The sequence below is a fragment of the Bison bison genome, unplaced genomic scaffold (genome assembly GCF_000754665.1).
Source record: "Bison bison bison isolate TAMUID 2011002044 unplaced genomic scaffold, Bison_UMD1.0 scf7180017864370, whole genome shotgun sequence".
Taxonomy (NCBI): domain Eukaryota; kingdom Metazoa; phylum Chordata; class Mammalia; order Artiodactyla; family Bovidae; genus Bison; species Bison bison.
The window spans coordinates 3,645,525-3,665,634 of record NW_011494942.1 but is presented as its reverse complement, the minus strand read 5'-3'; the positions used below and the strand labels follow the sequence as shown (position 1 = coordinate 3,665,634).

The window sequence follows — 20,110 nt, the reverse complement described above, 5'->3', positions numbered from 1 at the left end:
TTTTTAGTTCCTCTTCACTTTCTGCCATAAGAGTGGTGTCATCTGCATATCTGAGGTTATTGATATTTCTCCCAGCAATCTTGATTCCACCTTATGTTTCTTCCAGCCCAGCGTTTCTCATGATGTACTCTGTATATATGTTCGATAAGCAGGGTGACAATATACAGCCTTGACATACTCCTTTTCCTATTTGGAACCAGTCAGTTGTTCCATGTCCAGTTCTAACTGTTGCTTCCTGACCTGCATATAGGTTTCTCAAGAGGCAGGTCAGGTGGTTTGGTATTCCCATCTCTTTCAGAATTTTCCACAGTTTATTGTGATCCACACAGTCAAAGGCTTTGGCATAGTCAATAAAGCAGAAATAAACGTTTTTCTGGAACTCTCTTGCTTTTTTGATGATCCAGCGGATGTTGGCAGTTTGATCTCTGGTTCCTCTGCCTTTTCTAAAACCAGCTTGAACATCTGGAAGTTCACAGTTCACATACTGCTGAAGCCTGGCTTGAAGAATTTTAAGCATCACTTGACTAGCGTGTGAGATGAGAGCAATTGTGCGGTAGTTTGAACATTCTTTGGCATTGCCTTTCTTTGGGATTGGAATGAAAACTGACCTTTTCCAGTCCTGTGGCCACTGCTGAGGTTTCCTTATTTGCTGGCATATTGAGTGAAGCACTTTCACTGCATCATCTTTCAGGATTTGAAATAGCTCAACTGGAATTCCATCACCTCTGCTAGCTTTGTTTGTAGTGATGCTTTCTAAGGCCCACTTGACTTCACATTCAAGGATGTCTGGCTCTATGTGAGTGATTACACCATTGTGATTATCTTGGTTGTGAGGATCTTTTTTGTACAGTTTTTCTGTGTATTCTTGCCACCTCTTCTTGATATCTTCTGCTTCTGTTAGGTCCATACCATTTCCGTCCTTTATCGAGGCCATCTTTGCATGAAATGTTCCCTTGGTATCTCTAATTTTCTTGAAGAGATCTCTAGTCTTTCCCATTCTATTGTTTTCCTCTATTTCTTTGCATTGATCTCTGAGGAAGGTTTTATCTTTCCTTGCTATTCTTTGGAACTCTGCATTCAGATGCTTATATCTTTCCTTTTCTCCTTTGCTTTTTGCTTCTCTTCTTTTCACAGCTATTTGTAAGGCCTCCCCAGACAGCTATTTTGCATTTTTGCATTTCTTTTGGGGGTGGTCTTGATCCCTGACTCCTGTACATTGTCACGAACCTCCATCTATAGTTCTTCAGGCACTCTATCAGATCTAATACCTTAAATCTATTTGTCACTTCCACTGTATAATCGTAAGGGATTTGATTTGGATCATATCTGAATAGTTTAGTGGTTTTCCCTACTTTCTTCAATTTACGTCTGAATTTGGCAGTAAGGAGTTCATGATCTGAGCAACAGTCAGCTCCCGGTCTTGTTTTTGCTGACTGTATAGAGCTTCTCCATCTTTGGCTGCAAAGAATATAATCAATCTGATTTTGGTGTTGACCATCTGGTGATGTCCATGTGTAGAGTCTTCTCTTGTGTTGTTGGAAGAGGGTGTTTGCTATGACCAGTGTGTTCTCTTGGCAAAACTCTATTAGCCTTTGCCCAGCTTCATTCTTTATTCCAAGGCCAAATTTGCCTGTTACTCCAGGTATTTCTTGACTTCCTACTTTTGCATTCGAGTCCTCTATAATGAAAAGGACATCTCTTTTGGGTGTTAGTTCTAAAAGGTCTTGTAGGTCTTCATAGAACCGTTCAACTTCAGCTTCTTCAGTGTTACTGGTTGGGGCATAGACTTGGATTACTGTGATATTGAATGGTTTGCCTTGGAAACAAGCAGAGATCATTCTGTCGTTTTTGAGATTGCATCCAAGTACTGCATTTCGGACTCTTTTGTTGACCATGATGGCTACTCCATTTCTTCTGAGGGATTCCTGCCTGTAGTAGTAGATATAATGGTCATCTGAGTTAAATTCACCCATTCCAGTCCACTTTAGTTCGCTGATTCTTAGAATGTCGATGTTCACTCTTGCCATCTCTTGTTTGACCACTTCCAATTTGCCTTGATTCATGGACCTGACATTCCAGGTTCCTATGCAATATTGCTCTTTACAGCATTGGACCTTGCTTCTATCACCAGTCACACCCACAACTGGGTATTGTTTTTGCTTTGGCTCCATCCCTTCATTCTTTCTGGAGTTATTTCTCTACTGATCTCCAGTAGCATATTGGGCACTTACTGACCTGGGGAGTTCCTCTTTCAGTATTCTATCATTCTGCATTTTCATACTGTTCATGGGATTCTCAAGGCAAGAATACTGAAGTGGCTTGCCATTCCCTTCTCCAGTGGACCACATTCTGTCGGACCTCTCCACCATGACACGTCCATCTTGGGTGGCCCCACGGGCATGGCTTAGTTTCATTGAGTTAGACAAGGCTGTGGTCCTAGTGTGATTAGATTGACTAGTTCTGTGATTATGGTTTCAGTGTGTCTGCCCTCTGATGCCCTCTTACAATACCTACCATCTTACTTGGGTTTCTCTTACCTTGGACGTGGGGTATCTCTTCATGGCTGCTCCAGCAAAGCTTAGCTGCTGTTCCTTACCTTGGATGAAGGGTATCTTCTCACCACCATCCATCTTGACCTTAAGAAGTATCCAGGTTGGAAAAATAATCTTGGAAGCCCTTGGCATATAGATGTCATTCAAAGCTATGTGATTGGGTGATATTACTTAGGAAAAATCATAGAAAATATATCTTATAATCCCATGATAACATCAAACTCACAAATTAACATTGCTTCTATAATTTAAAATCTAAGTAAGTACATAAATCCCCAAATTCAGAAATATACCCACTTAAAATCCTGTAAGGATAAGCCCATTCGTAGCTCTACAGAAATTTCTGTTCATACACCATTATATTTTTTTGAGAGAAAATACCTTTTCAATAGGTTTATTTAGAAATACAGAAATTTAATTTTGAATTCTGAGAAAATGTTCTACCCCTGTGAACATTTAAAGTTAACTTTAATTATATTTCTTCCTCTATTTCCTTACCCACTTATGAGGGTTACAGTTTGATAAAAGTCTTCGAAATTTCTCTACTTGTGAGAGGTGGTGTAGAGTGATGTTTACCTATTAATATTTAAGTTTCTGGTGTTTATCTTTCCTCTCAGTCCCTCATTTGTTAATTACCTGATGGGTATAACATTTTTTATGTCTCAGTTTCCTCCTCTTTAAAAGATAAAAACCAATATTAACTGCACTAAAGATTTTAATTCTTGAAACCCCCTTAGATTTATTTAAGTGGAGAATTTCTTTATTGAGTGAGAAATTTTTCATGATTCATTCCCATGATTCGTTATTCAATCATTTCACTCAGTGTCAGACAGTGAAAAGTGGCTTCCATACCACCACTGAAAGAGAGTTTTCTCTTACCAGCTTCTGAGTAAAGGGTTTGCCATGACACAGTGCAGTCCCCTCATTTTTTGCTGGGGACCAAACCATGTAGTTAAAATAAGCAGCTAAAGGTTGGCTTGATCATGGATAAAGTTAACCTATCTTTATGACCAAGCTAGATAGCATATTGAAAAGCAGAGACATACTTTGCCAACAAAGGTCCGTCTAGTCAAGGCTATGGTTTTTCCAGTGGTCATGTGTGGGTGTGAGAGTTGGACTGTGAAGAAAGCTGAGTGCTGAAGAATTGATGCTTTTAAACTGTGGTGTTGGAGAAGACTCGTGAGAGTCCCTTGGACTGCAAGGACATCCAATCAGTCCATCCTAAAGGAGATCAGCCCTGGGATTTCTTTGGAAGGAATTATGTTGAAGCTGAAACTCCAATACTTTGGCTACCTCATGTGAAGAGTTGACTCATTGGAAAAGACTCTGATGCCGGGAGGAATTGGGGGCAGGAGACGACAGAGGATGAGATGGCTGGATGGCATCACTGACTCAATGGACGTGAGTTTGAGTGAACTCCGGGAGTTGGTGATGGACAGGGAGGCCTGGTGTGCTGCAATTCGTGGGGTCGCAAAGAGATGGACATGACTGAGCAGTCTGACTGAAGTGAACTGAACTGAGAGATTGTAGCAAGAAGCAATATTCTTAAGTTTGTCCTCCATGAAAAAAAATTTTTCTATAAAACCACAGAGGGTTTTGATCTACTAGTAGGCAATATAACCCAGGTAGTATATGGTTAAAAATGAAAGTAAAAGTCACTCAGTTGTGTCTGATTCTTTGCAACCCCATGCACTGTATAGTCCATGGAATATGGTTAAAGGTTTAACCTATAGTCCAGGAGTGACAATTTTATTTTGTTTAAATTTTACTAGTGCCCTTGTGAAAGGATGCCGCTGTCTGGAAATTGACTGCTGGGATGGATCACAAAATGAACCTGTTGTATACCATGGCTATACATTCACCAGCAAGCTTCTGTTTAAAACTGTTATCCAAGCTATAAACAAATATGCATTCCTAGTATGTACATGCCTTTGTTAAATCACAGTTATTTAAACATAAGATAATTTGTTTCAAAATCCTATAATGCTTGGCCTTAGTTTAGATCAGTGACCTTTCAATTGTAGGTTATGATCCATTAGTTGGCAGCAAAATCCATGTATTATGTATCATTATGTGTGTATGCTCAGTCATATCCCACTCTTTGTGACCCCATGGACTGTATGCCCATCAGGTGGGATTTTCCAGGCAGGAATGCTGGAGTGGGTTACCATTTCCTTCTTCAGGGAGTATATCATTAAAGGTAGATTTATTAAAACAGATCTCAGGTAGGAAGGTATATGTAGTTTCAAGGAACTTTTTGTTTAATTATGTAATTATATTATATGTGTGTATATGTATGCATGCATGTGTATTGTGTCTTAATGTAAATTATATTTCTTACCATGAGTTATGGCCAAAAAGTTTAAGAAATACTGTTCTATGTAATAGTAAATATTTTACCAACATTCAGATATTTTACTTTCAGGACACAAATGTAAAAAATGTATTATCTCAACTTTTGGCATATTTTATACTCTGATGGCAGGTATTTATACAGAAAAGAATGTTTAAAAGTTTACTTTGGATTTAAAAATTATTATTAAATTTATTAAGTTAAAGATTCAAAGATCTATTTCTTTCTGTCTAAAGCTTCTAATTCAGTTTAAAAATACTCATCTGTAAATTGAGCAGGTTTTAATAGTCACTGAATTTTGAGTAATACTTGGTCTCATTGACAAGCTTGGTTAATTGAGCACCTTCAGACATTTTAAATTGTGTTTTTAAACTTAGTATATTTGATTTCTTTCTTAAGTACTTCAATTGTAGTGTAATTGAAGAGATTTAACAAAATCTAAGTACTTAATGTCTATTTAATAAGTTAAACTTAAAAAGTTGAAAAACCTAAAGTTCTCCTAGCTTGGTCAATCTTTTATCTGTAAATAGAAGCCTAACTTAAAATCACATACTTAGATTCATTGTTCCATTATTTATTATAGTATAAAATAATAAATATTTATAAAATGTTTTAAAATTTATCATAATATAAAACCTTAATATATGGCATTGATTCTCTTAAACATCTAATTTCTGATGTTTAAATTTATCCAAACTTCTCCTTTAAATTTTACACCAGTGTAGACAACTTCCTATTTGACATTTCCACTTGCATGTTTAATAGCTATAGTTAACATGTTTCAGCTTGAGCTCCAGATCATATCCTTCTTTTTCCTAGTCCCACTTTTCCTATGGTCTTTTCCATCTCACTTAATGACAACTGTGTTTGCCCTAAATCATTATTGTCTACTTTAATGTTCCCTTCTTTTCTCTCTAAATCCTCTATATATTCTTCAGCAAATCCTCCTGGCTCTACTTTCCAAATGTACACTGAATTTAATCCCTTTCCCCCATTCTCACTGTCACTCTCCTGGTCAACTACCATCACCTCTGACTTGCATTATTGCAATGGCTTCTTATCCAGGGTCTCTGCTTCTCTCCCTCCTCTTCTGCAGTTTCATCTTAATATAGCAGAGTGACTTTTTGATAAGTCCAATCATGGCATTCCCCTTTTCAAACTCTTTAATTCCACTCAAAATAAAAGTTAAAATCTGTACCATGACTCCCAAGGCCCTACATGACCTGTTTACCATTACCTCCCTGACGTCTTCTCCTCCTCTCTCCTTTGTTCATGTGGCCATTCTGGCCTCCTTACCTCTTTTCAGACCCATCTCAAAGCCTTTGCACTTGCTATTCCCTTCATCTGAAATACTCTTCCCAAATATTTTTGTACCAAACTCTCCCACTTCATTCAGGGTGTATAACTGAGGGAATAAAAGGAAATAGAGACAGTCTGAAAATTCAAAGGCCTTACAAGGATGGACAGACATCTACAACTTCTAAGACTCCAAAGAGTACGTGATGGAATGAAAAAAAAAAAAAAGGCTTTCAACAGACTCAATGAAACTTCTCAGTTGGATGCAGTGACACAGTTTTGCAGCAAAGATTAGACTAAAGTTTAGACTTTCTACTCAACACAGTTGCCATTAACTTGGGGATAAGAGAGTGATGAAATAAAATACACTTGATATCTATGGTGCAGAAAGAACTTTGAGTATAGGCCCCAGCACATGCGACTTACTAGAAACAAGCATATACGAAATTGTGGTTTATATGAAATTGTGGTTTTTGAGGGCATTAGATTGCTAAAACAAAAGATAAGTCTGACTTGTTAGGGGAAACCTAAAACCACCATTAGTCGGAAAGCGAGCTGCAAAAGTTGTTTGGCTTTAAGAAAAGCCAACTCCTCAGTTCGTACTTCAGATATGGCCAAGGAGGATAAAGACAAGATGATCTTCCCAGAGGATGGAACAAAGACCACAGAAGACAATGAGCTCTTCCCAGTGAGTAAAGTCAGGGCCTAAGTGAGAAATCTATTTGCTAGGCCTTCACTTTGCCTAAACTCAAAATCACTTATTATATTTGGGAAAAAAAATTTACACTCTTCTCTTGATATTAGACTTAAGTTTATATATGTATAAATGAAAATGAGAGTATTAGTTTATCAGTTGTATCCAACTCTTTGTGACCCCATGGACTGTAGCCCAGCAGGCTTCTCTGTCCAAGGAATTCTCCAGGCAAGAATACTGGAATGGGTTGCCATTCCTTTCTCCAGGGAATCTTCCTGACCCAGGGATTGAACTTGGGTCTCCACAGGCAGATTCTTTACTGTCTGAGCCACCAGGGAAGCCCTATAAATATATGTGGGTATTTACAGGAAGATCATTTTGTAGGCTGAATAAGAGCCCCAAAGATACTAGATTCTAATTCCTGGAACCTGTAAATGTTATTTTATTTGTTAAAAGGATCTTTGCAGATGTGATAAGTTAAGAATCTTGAGATGAGACACCACCCTGAATTATCTGGACGGGTCCTAAATGCCAGTATTGTATCCTTATTCATGGGGGGCAGAGGGAGATTTGACACATAACAGAGGAAGAGGCAATGCAAAGATGAGGGCCAGACACTGGAGTGATATGACCACAAGCCAAGAAATGTTGGCCACCATCAGAAGCTGAAAGAGGCAGGGACCAGATCTCCCCTAGAACCTGCTGGCATCTTCATTTTAGCCTGTGAAACTGATTTCAAAATCTAGGCCTCCACAATTATGAAAAGATAAATATCTGTTGTTTCATGCCACCTAATTTATAGTAATTTGTTACAGCAGCCATAAGAAATTAATAGACTCAGACTTAATGTGGTATGCTATATGCAATATGACATATGACATATATATCAAAGGTCTATAATAATTCAGCAGACCTTACAATTCCTTTTCTTGTTACTGTAAATTGGCAAATGTGCCCTGAAAATTATATGTGGAAAGGAAGAAAATAATTTTGAATAAGATCTCCAAATGAGTGATACTCACTATTTTGTGGCAAATTTAAAAGTTACAGTGGTGGAAAACACCTTTGTAGAGTCACTTTTGACCCACTCCAGTATTCTTGCCTAGAGATTCCCATGGACAGAGGAGCCTGGTGGGCTAGAATCCACAGAGTCACAAAGAATAGACATGACTGAAGTGACTTAGCATGCACACACACACACACACACACACACGCACGCACGCACACACAAAGTTGCTTTTACTTACTAGATATTCTTTCTTATTTAAAACCTGGAAATATCTTTATCTTTGTTTCTAATTATAATGCAGTGAATTTCGATTATAGAATTTAAAATAGAAAAAAGTAGAAAATTAACATTTTCTCTAACATATCAGTGTTAAAGTTTTTCCTAAAAATATTGAAACATATGTACCTTATAAAGTAAAAATGTAGAATCTTACTGTTTGGCAACTTGTTTTTCTTCATAAGACTAGATCAAAGATACCGTATATCTATAGCAGTGTACATAGCTCTACTTCCTTTGTGACAGATCAAAGGTCAAATGATAATTTCTTTATATGACTATGCTATAATTTATTTTAAAAAATTGGGAGTTTTAACAAATTTATTTACACTATTGGGAGTTTCAGTTTTTTCCCTATATTTTAAGTACAACTAGGACTAATTTACCTTTATATACAGATTTAATGTTCCCTGTTTTGTCAGACTCAAAAGTATTTTCAGTTTAAAGAATAGGTAATTTATTTTGCTAAGATACTGAACATTAGAAGTTAGTTTTAAAATCAATTAAGTACTTCTATTAATTGCATTAAAGTTATCGAAGAATTTTGACTATTAACCGTGGTACTGGTTAATTTTTTTAGGCATCTGAGTACCCAGTGGTGCTCTCTTTAGAAAATCACTGCTCCCCTTCCCAACAAGAAGTGATGGCCGACAGTTTGCTCGCTACTTTTGGGGATGCCTTGCTGTCATATACGCTTGATAATTTTTCAGACAGACTACCTTCACCAGAGGTAATATTTTGTCTGAGAAGCTTAGGCTAAGAAAAAGCCTACTGCTATTATAATTGCCAATGAAACTGAGCTAGAGATAATGAAAAATGCTTAGTTTTAATTATAGTGGTGTATCTTTGCAATGTTCCTAGGAAATAGCCCGTGAGCATTTAGGTGAATATATTTTGATAAAAAGGATAGTCTAGTGTAGCTCAGTCGTATCTGACTCTTTGCAACCCTATAGATTGTAGCCCTCCAGGCTCCTCTGTTCATGGGATTCTCCAGGTAAGAATACTGGAGTGGATAGTCATTCCCTTCTGCAGGGAATCTGCCTCAACCAGGGTTCAAGCCCAGGTCTCCTGCATTTCAGGGAGATTCTTTGCCTCTGAGCCACCAGGTAGATCTCTTGGTTTCTATTAGGTTTTTAGGAATATGGAAAAAGGAGCTACATATATTATTACTGTGGGCAAACTGAAAATATGATGAAAGACTTTTCAATGACCATGACAAGTACAAATTTACCTGTACATGTATAATCGTATCTTTTTCAAATTGTTTCTCTAGGCATTAAAATTCAAAATATTAGTTAGAAACAAGAAAATAGGAACCTTACATGAAACCCTTGAAAGGAAAGGTTCTGATATGCATGGGAAGGTAGAGGAATTTGAAGAAGAGGAGGAGATAGAACAAGAGGAGGATGGAAGTGGTGCCAAAGAACCAGAACCAGTGGGTGATTTTCAAGATGATTTGGCAAAGGAAGAACAGTTGAAACGGGTGGTCGGAATCCCACTCTTCAGGAAAAAGAAGGTGAGGCAACGTTTTGTGAAAATTTTACAAGTGATTGAAAAGTTGTTTTATTTTTTTGTTAGTTGAGAATTTTTTAAACTTTTTGGAGGAAAACATCTTTTTCCTACTTGTAATCACTTTAGTTTATCATTTAAAATTTATTTTGGGAAAAATTAGCAGTGGAAAAGAAATTTTAGAAGTTGTTACCTCTTTTCCCGTGTTAGCTGTTCGTAAATTCTTTTTCTCTACAGCCAACGCATATTAAGCCTTCTCATATATTAGACCTTGTGCCGTGTACAAAAGGTAATGTCTCTGCCTTGAAGGAGAGCTTACTGTCAAGATAAGAAAATCACTGCTTATATTATATAGTATTTTAAGTATACAAGTTAGCACGACAAAGGAAGGTATACAAGGTTGCAAGCAATACAAAACTAATTCAGCTGCTTTAAGTAAAATATGAATTAATTCAGCTGGTCCATAGAAATGAAACATTCAGGAAAGGGAATCTAATTTCAGGAATGATTGGTTAAAGTTGTATTAAGCAAAGTCCACAGAATTTTCTTTCTGCCAACTTTGGCCCCACTTTCCTAATATGGGTGCAAGCCTTTGCAAAGCTTCAGTTTTACATGCTTTCAGATTCAAATCTGAAAGTCCTGTCTTTTCAGCTGCCCAAGCTGACTCCTTTTGGATCGCGGCAGGCTGGCTGTGATCCAAGCATGCACACATGCCTAAGTTGGTTACTGTTGCCAGGGGAATGCAGTCTGCTTAGCCACGCCCACTCCACATGATCGACACTTAAGCACATGGATTGAGCATGGGCTGGCAATGTTTTCCTGAAAAAAGAAAAAAAAAAAAAAACACACTTTGGAAGAGGCTAACAGAAGTGCAGAGAATATAGATCCTGGGCTGGAAAAGTGTACAATAGTGTACTATACAGCAGAAGTTATTCCAAAATGTTAGATCACATTGGAAATAGTCTAAAATACCTGAACTTGTAAAATTTATGAGACCAGACTAAGACCTTTGGGAAAAGGAAATAGAAATAATTGCCATCTTCAGTACTTACTGCATAAATTGGGATTTTAGGTTTAGATTGCCTGGTAAGTAACATCAAGTGCTATTATCATTGAACATATTTACATTGACCCAATCCAAATAGTTTTTGAGGATATAATCTTATGAAAAAACTAAAATCATTGATTTGAAAGCATATTTTCTTTATTGGAGAAAGAATTTTTCAAATGATTAGTGCAAAATTGTGAAATTACTGTTTTTTTTTTGTTTGTTTGCATCACAAAGATAAAAATATCTATGGCCCTATCTGATCTTGTTATTTATACTAAAGTTGAGAAGTTCAAAAGTTTTCATCATTCACATCTATATCAACAATTTAATGAAAGCAACTCTATTGGGGAGTCCCAAGCCCGAAAACTTACAAAGTTGGCAGGTAAATTCTTATAATTCAAATAGAGGAAGTGTTTAAACAAGTTATATTCACTCTTAAGATCTCAAAATTGGTCATTGATGTTCATAAAACTATGTTCTAATACAATTTCAATGTATTTAACAGATTTTAAAAAGGGTTATATGCCTCAGGTCACTTTACATTTTATTTCACAGAACTAAACCATTAATTTACTTCTCTAAGTCATGAAACTTTGCTTGAGAATGTCCAGTCTGGACACTTTGTTGGGAGGGGCTGTGGTGAGCAGGTTATATGAGAGAGTAGTGAGTGACAAGGTTGCAGATGTAGGCAAAGCTAAATTACAAGAAACTTGAACTTTGTAAGTGAGCAGAAGATTGAAATCTCAGGAGTTACATGATCCCTTGTGCGTAAACTTGCAGACTGTGGAAAAGGGGGACTAAGACACAGTGTGATGCTGATGCACTCTCTGCTCTCTAACAAAAATACAGGCAAGTATGGCAAGCATTTAGGAAAACGCTTAGGCTGAAGGTGCTAGTTCAGTGACTAGGAAAAGTAGAAGCGTGTGGCAGGAGGAGGGACTAAAGAGTTCTACAATTTGACTTAATTTCTTAAATATTGGATGCTTAGTACATAGATTCATTGAATTTCTAAGTGCTGCTGAACTTAATAATACTGTATTCGGAGATACCATACTGACCGGAGAAGGCAATGGCAACCCACTCCAGTACTCTTGCCTGGAAAATCCTGTGGACCGAGGGGCCTGGTGGGCTGCAGTCCATGGGGTCACTAGGAGTCGGACATGACTGAGCGACTTCACTTTCACTTTTCACTTTCATGCATTGGAGAAGGAAACAGCAACCCACTCCAGTGTTCTTGCCTTGAGAATCCCAGGGATGGGGAAGCCTGGTGGGCTGCCATCTCTGGGGTCGCACAGAGTCAGACACGACTGAAGTGACTTACAGTACAGTACAGTTGTATGTTTCTAATAGATGCTCTGTTAGCAGCCTAAAAGTGATGCTGGCTGTAGGCAGGAGATGATAAAGGCTTGTTGTTGTTCAGTCACCCATTTGTGTCTGACTCTTTTGAGACCCCATGGACTGCAGCATGCCAGGCCTCCCTATCCCTCACCATCTCCTGAAGTTTGCCCAAATTCATGCCCATTGCATCGGTGATGCCATCCAGCCATCTCATCCTCTGATACCCTCTTCTCCTCCTGCTCTCAATCTTTCCCAGCATCAGGGGCTTTTCCAATGAGTCAGCTGTTCACATCAGATGACCAAAATACTGAAGGTTCAGCTTCAGCATCAGGCCTTCCAGCGAGTATTCAGGGTTGATTTCCCTTGAGATTGATTGGCTTGTGGCAGGAAAATTGAAGCCAGGGTGAACTTTGTGGACATCTATGAATGAATGAATGCCTAGTCACTCAGTTGTGTCTGACTCTTTGTGACTGTAGCCTGCCAGGCTCCTCTTTCCGTGGAATTTTACAGCCAAGAATACTGGAGTGGGATCCTACTCCATGGGATCTTCCCAACCCAGGGATCAAAGCCATGTCTCCTGTGTCTCCTGCATTGGTAGGATTCTTTACCACTAGCAGAAGTGGGCATCTATGAGGTAGAGATAAATAGACTGGAAGCTGCATCTCTAAAGTGAAGAAGAAGGTAAAAATGGTACCCAGACCAGGCTGCCAGATGGCTGTGTACCTACAGAGGAGCCATTTGTCTCTGAATCTTGTTTTCATTGTTTCCAGACTCTAAATCTGAGGTGCGTTGCTCTACATGGTACAGCCAGAGATACAACTGTTAGGCCTGGGAAAAAGAATGGAAAGCAGACTCTGCCTTGTTCTCAGACTTACATGGTGGGGAACATCATCAACTTGGAGCTTCCTTGGTGGCTCAGGGGTAAAGAATCCAGCTGCCAATGCAGGAGACTCAGGTTACATCCCTGGGTCAGGAAAATCCCCTGGAGAAGAAAATGGCAACCCACTCCAGTTCTTTCCTGGAAAATCCCATGGACAGAGGAGCCTGGTGGCTACAGTCCATGGGGTCACAAAAGAGTCAGACATAACTTAATGACTAAATAACAGTTATCAACTTAAAAAGGAATTGTCTGTTGGTAGGGGAAATCTTTTCTCTCTTACCCCTCCTGAGTTCTTGTGACTGGACTAGTAATAAAATTGATGCCAGACATATTGACATGAGAAAAAGAAACAAAATTAATTCATAGAAATGGGACCCTAAGAAGTGACCAAAGTAGGCAGCTTTTATGCTTTCCAGACAAAGAAACAAATGTGTGAGAAACTGACAGGAAATTAGTGAAGAATCTAAACAGTTTGAGCTTGGGGTTGTAATTAAATAAGGCACCAGGTTTATATTTATAGGCTTCTCAGCTCTGAATTCCCTGTCATTAGTGGAAAGGATGTCCTACCTTCGGATACAGGGAATGTACCTGTCACATGAGAGATTTATTTACTGTTTTGAAAGAGAAAGAAAAGAGGGAGAGTGTCTCTCTTGCACTGACCATTGCTTAACTTTAATCCAAAATAATCAGTATGCCACTGAGGCACATTTTGAGGCAGCCTATGCAATGGCACCCCACTCCAGTACTCTTGCCTCGGAAATCCCATGGACGGAGGAGCCTGGTGGGCTGCAGTCCACGGGGTCGCCAAGAGTTGGACACAACTAAGGACTTCACTTTTCACTTTCATGCATTGGAGAAGGAAATGGCAACCCACTCCAGTGTTTTTGCCTGGAGAATCCCAGGGACTGGGGAGCCTGGTGGACTGCCGTCTACGGGGTTGCACAGAGTCGGACACGACTGACACGACTCAGCAGCAGCAGCAGCATGCTGGGCCTCCACAGTCAATGAGAATAAGGTGACTTGCCATATCCTTTTTAAAAACTGCAATCTACTATCTTTTTTTAAAATATAAATTTATTTATTTTAATTGGAGGTTAATTACTTTACAATATTGTATTGGTTTTGCCATACATCTAGAAACAGAAAAATCAGCACCTCCAAACCTGCAAAAGAAAACTTGAGAAAAGCTCCTGGCTATTTGGAAATGCAGATTCTAATATATATGGTGGTTAACCTCACTGGGCTGGCCACTGGTGCTTTAGGGTTTTGAGGCATGCTTTAACTCATCTCCTCAAAATGCCTGTTAGAAACATGCTGGATATTTTAGGACTTTTTGGTTTTTGTTGTAAACTGAGGCTTGTGACCAAAAATCTATTCAGTAGCTCTTAGAATGAAATGTAACATAACAAAATGGAATGGAATAGAACTAAATAATAGAATATAGAAGAGTATATTGTATGCAGGAAACATAAGTATTATTTTATAAAACAATTGTGTGTGTGTGTATGGTGTTGGATTGTGATATAAAGTATATTTTTACTGTGAAATATTGTGAACGGAGTTTGAATTTGACCTACTTTACTAGAGTCCATGATTTCAAACTATAGGATGGTTTTTGTTGTTGTTCATGTGGTTGGGACTTCTGGGCACAGCAAAGGTGGTTATTATTCTCTCATTCTCATATTAAACACTAGATCAGCATTTGAAAAGGGACTGAGTAGAGTCAGAAAAGATAGCATCACCATTTCTTTGGAAAGAGTATAGAGCACTTTTCTTGAAACAAAACTCAGTTCAGTTCAGTACGGTCACTCAGTCGTGTCCAACTCTTTGTGACGCCCTGGACTGAAGCATGCCAGGCCTCCCTGTCCATCACCAACTCCCGGAGCTTGCTCAAACTCATATTCATCAATTTGGTGATGCCATCCAACCATCTCATCCTCTGTTGTCCCCTTCTCCTCCTGCCTTCAGTCCTTCCCTGCATCAAGGTCTTTTCCAATGAGTCAGCTCTTCACATCACGTGGCCAAAATATTGGAGTTCTAGCTTCAGCATCAGTTCTTCCAATGAATATTCAGAGTTGATTTACTTAAGGATTGACTGTTTGGATCTCCTTGCAGTCCAAGGGACTCTCAAGAGTCTTCTCCAACACCATAGTTCAAAAGCATCAATTCTTTGGCACTCAGCTTTCTTTATAGTCCAACTCTCACATCCATACATGACTTCTGGAAAAACCATAGCTTTGTCTAGATGGACCTTTGTTGGCAAAGTATTGTCTCTGCTTTTTAATATGCTATCTAGGTTGGTCATAGCTTTTCTTCCAAGGAGCAAGCGTCTTTTAATTTCATGGCTGCAGTCACCATCTGCAGTGATTTTGGAGCCCAAGAAAATAAAGTCTCTCACTGTTTCCACTGTTTCACCATCTATTTGCCATAAAGTGATGAGACAAGATGCTATGATCTTTGTTTTCTGAATGTTGAACTTTAAGCCAACTTTTTCACTCTCCTCTTTCACTTTCATCAAGAGGCTCTTTAGTTCTTCTTTGCTTTCTGCCATAAGGGTGGTGTCATCTGCATATCTGAGGTTATTGATATTTCTCCTGGCAATCTTGATTCCAGCTTGTGCTTCACCCAGTCCAGCATTTCTCATGATGTACTCTGCATATAAGTTAAATAAGCAGGATGACAATATACAGCCTTGACCTACTCCTTTCCCAGTTTGTAATCAGTCTGTTGTTCCATGTCTGGTTCTAACTATTGCTTCTTGACCTGCATACAGATTTCTCAGGAGACAGGTAAGGTGGTCTGGTATTCTCATCTCTTTCAAAATTTTCCACAGTTTGTTGTGATCCAGACAGTGGGAGGCTCTGGTGTAGTTAATAAAGCAGAAGTAGATGGTTTTCTGGAACTCTCTTGCTTTTTTAATGATCCAGCGGATGTTGGCAATTTGATCTCTGGTTCCTCTGCCTTTTCTAAATCCAGCTTGAATATCTGGAATTTCACGGTTCACATACTGTTGAAGCCTGGCTTGGAGAGTTTTAAGCATTACTTTGCAAGTGTGTGAGATGAATGCAATTGTATGGTAGTTTGAGCAATCTTTGGCATTGCCTTTTTTTGGGACTTCCCTGGTGGCTCAGATGGTAAAGTGTCTGCCTGCAATGCAGGAGACCCAGGTACGATCCCTGAGTTGGGAAGATCCCCTGGAGAAGGAAATGGCAGCCCACTCCAGTACTCTTGCCTTGAAAATTCCATGGACAGAGGAGGCTACAATCCAGGGGGTCAGAAAGAGTTGGACATGACTGAGAGACTTCACTTTCACTTTTCTTTGGGATTGGAATGAAAACTGACCTTTTCCAGTCCTGTGGCCACTGCTGAGTTTTCCAGATTTGCTGGCATATTGAGTGCAGCACTTTCACAGCATCATCTTTTTGGATTTGAAATAGCTCAACTGGAATTCCATCACCTCCACTAGCTTTGTTTGATGCTTTCTAAGGCCCATTTGAGTTCGCATTTCAAGATGCCTGGCTCTAGTATATAATGATTGGTCAAAGATGTACTACAAAGAGGTCCATCATTCTTAAAATATAATAAACAGCATTAATTTTATTATAAGGAAAAATCAGAAACAAGTTTTCATATATATGAATACTTTTCATTCATCTAAAAATAATATCATAGGTGAATATTATTTAAATGGAATGATTTTCATGTTATCTTAGTAAGTCAAAAATGGAAGTTTATAAAAGAGAGTTAACAATAAGATTCAATTGAAGCATAAGTATATACCTATGTCAGAAGAATGGAAATATATTTATCAAGAGGTTATCAGGGTTATTAATAGAGAGATGAGATTATATGTTGTTTTCTTCTATTTTCTATTTGATTTTCTCATTTATCTAAAATAAACATAAATCGCATTTGTGAAAACATAACATGTTTAATTTCTAAGTCTCAGAAGTAACAAAATCAGATTAAGGATATTTAGTGATCATTCATGTTTATCAACTTGTAGATGAAAATAATTAAGACCCAGAAGAGTCCATGTTTTATCAAAAGGTAGACATCTAATGTAGGACTAGATAAGGAATCGTAAGAGTTGGACACACAAAACACATTTATACATGAGCAGCTTCAAAATGAACTTTTCCTCAAGGAGAGTATAGCCTCTAGAAATGAGTTACTTAAATTAACTATAATTACTATTAACTTCAGTAAGCAATTTTTTATCTGACCATGCATCTTAGGAAAAGAATAGCATTTAGGATGAGAGTAACAATGATTCTGCTCAAACTTGACTAGGAAATAGAGTGGATGTAGGCAATAACCATTTCTTCCACGATTCTCACCATATTAGCTGAAATAGATGTGGGAAGAGGATCTACATATTGAAAGAATAAAAACGTTGGAGAAATATGAAGTCTGTGTTCAAAAATTTGAGGGGTATCCAATGGTGATTTTTGTTTAGTCACTAAGTCATGTCCGGCTCTTTGTGATGCCATGGGACCCCATGGCCTCCTCTGTCCATGGGATTTCCCAGGCAAGAACACTAGAGTGGGTTGCCATTTCCTCCTCCAGGAGATCTTCCTGATCTAAGGATTGAACCAGAGTCTCTTACATTGGCAGGCAGACTCTGTACCACTGAGTCACCTGGGACAAACCTATATATACACACAGTCTGTTTCATTTTCTTTACAATTCCTATACATATTCTTTAAGTGTCTACATATATTTTTTACACATTTCTATTTATTCTATTTAAATCACTTAAGATTCAAAACTAATTTGCACTATTTACCATTATGGATGATATTTTATTTTGAAATTTTATATGCTCTATGTCAAAGTGAAATTAACTTGAATGTGAGAAAAAGAAACATGTTATTCAGTTGTTTCTTTCTTTAAATGAATGATTACATAAAATTGTAAAATAAATTATTAACTTTTCAATAACAGTTGAATTATACTGTGAAACAAAAGCATGAATTTATTTTGATTTCCATGAATTGCAAATACTTTTGCCAAGACAGTAGACATCAAAATTGTAGAATTAAATAAATATATAGACATGGTAGTTTATTTGAAATATTTTACAATATTTTAATAAATTTGTTTTTCAGCCAGGGAATTTATTCTTCACACCAGGAGGTTCATTACCAGAGTATATCCCAAAGCATTAAGAGCTGACTCTTCTAATTTTAATCCTCAAGAATTTTGGAATGTAGGTTGTCAAATGGGTATGTTATATAGAATATTGAGCTTTGGGTTTATTTTTGTTTGTTTGTTTTTTTGCAAAAATAAGACAAAATAAGTTCATTTTGTGAACTAATAAAATATTCATGAAAAGAGCTTCCTTTGAAAAATTTTTGACCCTGGATGTTTTGGAGTCAAGCAGTGATGAATCATTGACTTCAAGAGTTGAGTTTATTCTTAAATGGGTTGCATAGGATAAATCTAGGTAAGGGTATAGACATGGAGGTTAAATTCATGAAGAGTTTGCATGGAAAATGTAGAAGGGGAAAAGGAAACTGAAAATGAATGTAAGAGGACAGTGAAGATCAAGTGCTTTGCATGAAAGATTTGATAAGGGCCTCTTCAAATCAAATGACCTGTGCTTTTTGTACTTTAATCACTTCTGAATTCATAGTATTGAAAAATGAGTAATGAGCTCTGTTATTTATCTTTGTCAGACCCTCCTTATTCCAAACTGATCAACTGGTATGCCATTGGGATTAACCAGTTAGAAAGTGCCAAGTGTTAACTCTTCTGTTACTGAACTGTGGAAAGGCCCATAGGTTTGTAGAGAGGGAACAATTGGGACCAGGATGGTAGAGTGGGCAGTGGGGGGCAGATGGTGGTACTGAATACCACCAGTGTCTGTTTACCAGGCTATATGAAGTTGTCTGTATATTTTAACAACAATTATCGCTCTGCTTGTTCCTTGCTTTCTCCTCAAGTGATAACAGTACCCCTTTAGACCTGAAAGTTTATGATACATTGGTGTCAACCCTCCCAGCATTTAATGTAGTGATTTTCTTTATTCTCATGTTTCCTGAATGTTATCTGACATGTACATTGCTATTCTATAATCTGTGCTATGTGCCATTTTGATTTTTCAACTCAAAAGCTGTAGAATAATTTACAGATTAAGTTTTGAAACTCACCTTCATCTGTTAATGTAGACATGGTGACAACAAACATTTAAACATCATGAGTCATTCGGTGAACACTTGCTCTTAAAATGTTCAAAGATATATAATCCATGATTAGGTTTCACTCAACTGTTTAACTATGTTTTTTTAGATATTCCCTCATTTCCTGACAAGGTCAAAATACTCTTTTCCCTTATAGTGGCCTTAAATTTCCAGACCCCTGGTGTCCCTATGGATCTTCAAAATGGGAAATTTTTGGATAATGGTTGTTCTGGATATGTTTTAAAACCACGCTTCCTAAGAGATAAAAAAACAAAGTTTAATCCACATAAAGTACAAATAGACAGTAATCCACTCACACTTACAATAAGGGTAAGATTGCTTTTACCTTTTTTTCAGTTATGATATAAGCTAGATAGTACCCATTAATATTTTTAGTTCTACTGATTTTCCTTAATACCTTTTAAATTTCTATTAATCTTTTCAGGTACTGTAGGTGGATGGTATTGCAGCATCTTGCCATATCTTTTTGTTGCCTTTTTGCATGAACGAAAAAGTTCAAAAAGTTGCATTGTTCTAATTAGAGGAACATGTCTAGTTGTTCTAGGGAATAGCTGGGACGAAGCAGCCACTTTTTCAGGCCCCTTCCTAATCCACACAAATCTCATTGATGTGCTTCTGTGTGTTTCCTCTTTCCTTTTTCAATCTGCTGCTGCTGCTGCTGCTGCTAAGTCGCATCAGTTGTGTCCGACTCTGTGTGACCCCATGGACTGCAGCCTACCAGGCTCCTCCGTCCATGGGATTGTCCAGGCAAGAGTACTGGAGTGGGTTGCCATTGCCTTCTACCTCCAAGCAATTCTTTCTCACTTTCATTTGTGGGTTCCTCTTTAGTTGTTATTTAGTCACTAAATCATGTCTAACTGTTTTGCAGCCCCATGGACTGTAGCCCACCAGGCTTCTCTGTCCATGGTATTTCCCAGACAAGAATACTGGGGTGGGTTTCCATCAC

The 20,110-nt window shown here is 38.0% G+C and overlaps 1 protein-coding gene across 1 annotated transcript in view; it reads left to right on the top strand.

Annotated features, from left to right (window-relative positions):
* Positions 1-20,110, top strand: part of PLCZ1 (phospholipase C, zeta 1) — a 48,723-nt gene that overhangs the window by 18,152 nt on the left and 10,461 nt on the right. Inside the window, exons 6-11 of the mRNA XM_010855918.1 lie at positions 4,325-4,469; positions 8,761-8,910; positions 9,454-9,696; positions 10,975-11,122; positions 18,070-18,186; positions 19,301-19,473. Coding sequence (XP_010854220.1) covers positions 4,325-4,469; positions 8,761-8,910; positions 9,454-9,696; positions 10,975-11,122; positions 18,070-18,186; positions 19,301-19,473 — 976 coding nt within the window. The remainder of the gene's footprint in view (positions 1-4,324; positions 4,470-8,760; positions 8,911-9,453; positions 9,697-10,974; positions 11,123-18,069; positions 18,187-19,300; positions 19,474-20,110) is intronic.